General features: G+C 37.4%; 1 protein-coding gene across 4 annotated transcripts in view; it reads right to left on the bottom strand.

The window, feature by feature from the left end:
- Nucleotides 1-2,421: 2,421 nt before the first annotated feature.
- PCF11 (PCF11 cleavage and polyadenylation factor subunit) overlaps nt 2,422-6,000 on the bottom strand; it is a 28,395-nt gene continuing 24,816 nt past the window's right edge. For all 4 annotated transcript variants that reach the window (XM_023209293.1, XM_023209294.1, XM_023209295.1 and 1 more), the window contains exons 14-16: nt 5,719-5,811; nt 5,143-5,178; nt 2,422-3,556 (exon numbers count right to left, since the gene is read on the bottom strand). In XM_023209293.1, coding sequence (XP_023065061.1) covers nt 3,341-3,556; nt 5,143-5,178; nt 5,719-5,811 — 345 coding nt within the window. In that variant the 3' untranslated portion in view covers nt 2,422-3,340. The remainder of the gene's footprint in view (nt 3,557-5,142; nt 5,179-5,718; nt 5,812-6,000) is intronic.

Here is a 6,000-nt window from a genome sequence, read left to right as displayed (position 1 = left end):
CTTAAATACTAGAAGTGCCTCGGATGAGAATCAACTCAATGAGACTCTCCAGAGATTAGGAATCTCTTAATATTCACTAATTCTAAGCCAGGTGTAGTGGTGTGCACATGTAATCTAGTTACTTAGGAGGCTGAGGTGGGAGACTGGCTTGATCCCAGGAGTTCGAGGCTAGCTTGGGCAACATGGTAAGGCCCCATCTCTAAATTTAATATTAAAATTTGTTTTAAATTCACTATAAGTAATTCTAATGCACAGCCAAATATGGGGCAGAACTGGATCACTGCCTTACCTCTGGCCTCCTACCTCAAAGAGAAAATAAGCATTGAACTCAATCCCAACTGTAAATACTAATGGCCATCTTGGAGAACACTGGCTCACCTCCATTCCAAAGCTAATCCTTCCTGTGCTTTCTTTTTTTTTTTGCAGCGTCCCTCTGGTTTTTCATATATTTGGTAGAGACAGAGTTTCACCATGTTGCCCAGGCTAGTCTTGAAGTATACTCAAGCAATCTACCCACTTCATCCTCCCAAAGTGCTGGAATTACAGGCATGAGCCACTCACTGCCCAGCCCCTCCTGTGCTATTGTTGATGCTATTTCATTACAACCTTGAGACTGGTATACTGGTCATCTCCATCTTCAACCCATTTCTCCACTGAGCTCCTCTTAACATGCTAATGTCTTTCCTATTTGTCTAACTACAATTTAATCTCTGGAGGTAAACTTCATTGAAAAAAATAGCTTTTAATATTTTGTTACCTCTCATCCACACTACCCATTGCACCAGGTGTTGGCACCCCTACTCAGCTGTTCTTAGGTCAACAGTTAGAGTATTTCTCAATCTTACATATTTTCTTGACTTTATTTTGTTGACTACCTTGTCCATTGAAATTTTCTTCCCGCTCACACCTGTAATCCCAGCACTCTGGGAGGCCAAGGCGGGCAGATCACTTAAGGTCAGGAGTTCAAGACCAGCCTGGGCAACATGGTGAAACCCCACCTGTACTCAAAATGCAGAACAGCCAGGCGTGATGGTGGGCACCCGTAATCCTAGCTACTTGGAAGGCTGAGACAGGAGAATCAATCACTTGAACCTGGGAGGCGGAGGTTGCAGTGAGCCAAGATTGTGCCACTGCACTGATCAGCCTGAGCAACAGCAAGACTCTCAAAAAAAAAAAATTTTCCCGTTGCTGGTTTTCCCATTTGCTTTCTGACCTTCCCACCTACCAGTCTTTGTTCCCCTATCCTCGACCCTCTTCTCCATGTGGATACCGTTTATACACTTTCAGGTTTGCATGTCACCTTCCTTTTAGAATGTTCCATACCTGTAAGCAGTTGATAAAAGCCATGGTGGTTTCCCCAGAAAAATGTACAACAGGAAGTTTTGCCTGCATTTTTGGATTCACAGACCTCAGTTCTATGGCAGTGTTCATATACGTAAGTTCAGCTGTCACCTGTGTTTACAACTCAAATCCAATGGCTACCAGTTTTCCCACTGGACCTCTCTGCATTTAGCAGTCTCTAAAATTGTATTCACTTGATTCTTAAAAAACAAAAACTTAAATGCAGATAGGATGTCACCTCTGTTTAAAATTTCTAGTTGCTGCTCTGGTCATCAGTTTAATAAAAATTCCTTAACATGACCAAGAAGGCTCTTCACTACTTACAAATAAAGGCTGGGCATGTGGCTCACGCCTGTAATCCCAGCACTATGGGAGGCCAAGGCAGTGGGATCACTTGAGCCCAGGAATTCGAAACCAGCCTGGACTACATAGTGAGACTCCCATTTCTACTAAAAAAAAAATTAAAAATAATGGTTCATCATAATATCCTATTCAAAACTACTGAGTTTTAACCATAAGAAGTCAATTTTTGAAAGCACAAAGTATTTCAAGCCTTTACATTTGCTGTTCGTTTTCCAAAGATACCCTTTCCATCAGTATGGACTCTACTCCTGGTTATCCTCCAAGACTCAAATATCACCACGTTTGTAGTATCTTCCTTAAGCCACCTTCCAGTAGTTTGGTGTGCTTATTTCTATCCTAACTATTTGGGGTATCTTTTGAAATTGCAGAAATTGTATGGAATTAGATGAAACAAAGCCACGTTCAAAGTCTAATAAAAATTTTAAAGTGAGTGGCTTAATGTCATCTGTAAACTGGGGACACCATCTACCACGTAGTTACTGGATGTGAATACCAGAGAAAATACATGTAGAAAGTGCTAGTGCCTGCCACACAGTATGTGCTCAGTAAAACTCAGTGTTTTATATGCTTATGTCCAATAAATGGCAGAAAAGACTAACCTGTCTCAGAGTGCCTGGCTCATAGCAAGTACCATGTTCATGTTTTAAAAAACAGATGAAAGACAACAAAAAAGTCACATTCTAAAGCTTTTCAAGAAATAAAGAAATACAAACAAAGTTTCTTCATCATTCTATTTATTACATGTATGAATATTAACATCTCATGGTGTCCATCTAAGTCAAAACCAACAAAAGAAAAAAGTTAACCATATCTCAAGCGAACATTCTTACAGATTCCCGTTACTTAAAATAGAAATATGTTCATCTGCATTAAATCATTTGACAATTTGAAAAATGTCTTCCAAAAAAAAAATCACCTTTAGTACTTAAATATATTTGTTAATTGTTTGATGGCATCAGTGTCCAAGTTCAAGAATAAAAGTTGCTTCATTAGGTATTTTCAAAAGTGAACATCTGGATGGTTCTCTATAGCTGGAGGTGTGTGTGTATGTGTATATATATATATATTCATATATATATATGTCTGCAAATATGTCCTATTTTGTCTTTAAAATTTTTTCAAAATCTGGCTTTTCTATTTGAGAAAAGCCCTACGGTGCTCTCTCACAATCCCCTTTTGAAGGATGAAACTTCAAACTTTGCTGCTTTAATCAGTGGGAGGCTACTAGAAAAAAAATCTTATGTTGAGGTTGCTGTTCAATTCCATTTTTACCCAATAAAAAGTACAGAAACTATTTGATGGTGTGCATAAATATTACACTCCATGAATAGCAAAAATATTTTTTATTTATAATTTACAGTTGCACAGTGAAAAATCATACATTTTTACACATACAATTTCATTTTGTTAAATTTGCACACATCTACAGAACTTTCACACAACAAGCACCTGAAACTCTGCAGGCAGTAGGAAATGCAAATACTAAAATGTATTTATTAACCAAATGATAGCTGAAGGCCCTGCCTCAGCTAGACAATTTATATAGATATGTCTATATATACATAAAAAAATTCTTCACCTTCTAGATCCAACAGCAGCTTTTTTAAAAAAGAAAAACATACCTTTCTCATTTTATTTAAACTGACTCAACTGTGTCATTTTCTGTTTTAATTTCAGAGGGTGTTGCTATGCTTTCCTCTGTACAAGCTGGTGGTGTATCAATTCGTTCTTCCTTAACTTTGGGACTTTCACAGGGTTCCTGCAATTCGTTTTTGACAATGTTCAACATAATATTCAAGGGGTTTTCAACTGGTGTCTTGCTGGGAGATGGTGTACAATCAAATGAAGATGTCTACAAAATGAAAGGCCCTATGAGTACTGATGAAAGTTAAAAATTCTCACATTGAATGACAGTTTTTAAGACCCTTGTATGGACAAGAGAACACACAACCAAATGCAAATGAAACACCTGCCTCCCAACAAAATGTGCCATAAAGACAACCAAAAATAAAATATATATTGCACATTCAATATGTACTCAGCAGTGAGCTAAGCAGTTAGCAGCTAAGTTGGAGGACGTTATACAGCCAAAAAAAGTTGATTAGACATGCTTCTACATTTTAATCTCTACATAGATGTTAAACTCATACATATATCCTGGGACTTGTTATTACCCTAATCTCAAATAGTCTGAGGATTTTTTAAATCCCCACAAACCATGATCCTCAACACTAGTCTTCTGACAACTTAAATAAACCTTCCAAAATGCCTCCAACCCATTATCTCTAAAAACCTATTTGTTCCATTATTTGGTTTTAAAAACAGCCTACAAATATGACCATTTGAACTTTTTTTTTTTTTTTTTGAGACAGAGTCTCACTCTTGTCGCACAGGCTGCAGTACAGTGGCATGAACTCAGCTCACTGCAATCTCCACCTCCTGGGTTCAAACAATTTTCCTGCCTCAGCCTCCCAAGTAGCTGGGACTATAGGCACCCACCACCACGCCTGGCTAATTTTTATATTTTTAGTAGAGACAGGGTTTCACCATGTTGGCCAGGCTGGTCTCGAACTCCTGACCTCAGGTGATCCACTCGCCTCGGTCTCCCAAAGTGCTGGAATTACAGCCGTAAGCCACCACGCCCAGCCGACCATTTTTTTAAGGCCAACAACTGGTATCATTTTTAGATTCCATATGTGATCATTAAATAAAGTATACCTATTTTGGCCGGGCACGATGGCTCATGCCTGTAATCCCAGCACTTTGGGAGGCGAATGGGGGTGGATCACTTGAGGTCAGGAGTTCAAGACCAGCCTGACCAATGTGGTGAAACCCTGTCTCTACTAAAAGTACACAATTAGCCAGGTGTGGTGGTGCACTCTTCTAATCCCAGCTACTTGGGAAGCAGGGGCAGAAGAATCGCTTGAACCCAGGAGGTGGAAGTTGCAGTGAGCCGAGATCGCAGCACCACTGCACTCCAGCCTGGGCAATAAAAGCGAAACTTTGTCTCAAAACAAAACAACAAAAAGAATATACCTATTTAGGTGGCTGAATAGAGATGGAAGAAAAAAAAAAAGTAAATGCTACCCATAGCTCTAGAAACCTATCCCCACCATGATCCTTATCTTCACTTTTCCTCACATTTCTTTGGGCCTAGTGGACTAGTAAAAGATACCATGATTCAAGTGAATAAAATGCAAGGAATGATAAATTTCAAAATTTTAATTGTTTGAGTATCACAGAAAATGATATTCATATGTCAATTCTGTCACTCTGGCACCAGTTTTTACTGAACAACCTAAATGCTACATCAAAAAACAAAAACAGTTCAATATATTAAGTTTAAAGTAACAATATTGCTGATGCAAAAAAAAAAAACTGAAAAGCAAAATTTATTAATGCAAATGAGAACAAATACAGTAACAAAAAAGAACTTACATTTTGATAATCTTCATAACATGATGGATGATAAATCTGAAGCAAAAAGAAAAAAAGTAAATATGTGCATATTCATTTCTAGTGGGCTATTCTGATACGATTTTTCTTTTTAACTTTAAACCAGAAGATAGTCTTAGGAAAAAGACAAAAATTATTTGGACCCAAAATGGATAAAACCAAATTTCCATCCTTATGCTTAAAGAGTCTGAAAAACTCTTGGCCCTAGTATTTAAGTATCTAGCCTAACTTGCTTTGTTTTCAGCACAGTACAGTTTGATGATGAAACATAAATCCACAATCAAAATAGTGTGGGTGAACAGAAAAATGACTAGATTCAGAAGACCTAGTCCTGGGTCTGTCACTGACTAATAGTGCAACCTCCTATGTAAAGTGAGTACAGAACCGGGTGACTGCTAAGATCCCTTCTAATTCAAGCATTCTATTACTAAAGTCCAATACCTTTTTTATTATGACCAAAAATCAAACAAAAAGTATTACGAACCCCTTTCAAAGTAATGTGTTAACCCAACAAAAAATACTAATCTTAACACTTCCTTATAAAGAAATGAAAATTACCTTTCCATCTACTCTAATAGCATTTTTCAAATGCCATTCCTCCTCTTCTTCATCCCAGTATTGTTCAAATTGTTCTTGACAGATTTCACAACTCTAAAATATAAATCATATAAAATGAAATTTACATAATAGGCCATATTTAACCCCATTAAGTAAAAATATACAAACATTTTGTTAAGTGGAGTAAGCAATTTATGAGTGTTCCAAACGTTTGCATAATGTCCAATATATACTATGATTCAAAATACATTTACAGGATTCTGTCAATCTTTCTAGCAAAAA

This window comes from Piliocolobus tephrosceles, chromosome 13 (assembly GCF_002776525.5).
Source record: "Piliocolobus tephrosceles isolate RC106 chromosome 13, ASM277652v3, whole genome shotgun sequence".
NCBI classification, from domain to species: Eukaryota; Metazoa; Chordata; class Mammalia; order Primates; family Cercopithecidae; genus Piliocolobus; species Piliocolobus tephrosceles.
The sequence above is the reverse complement of the archived record's forward strand: the minus strand, read 5'-3'. Positions and strand labels throughout refer to the sequence as shown.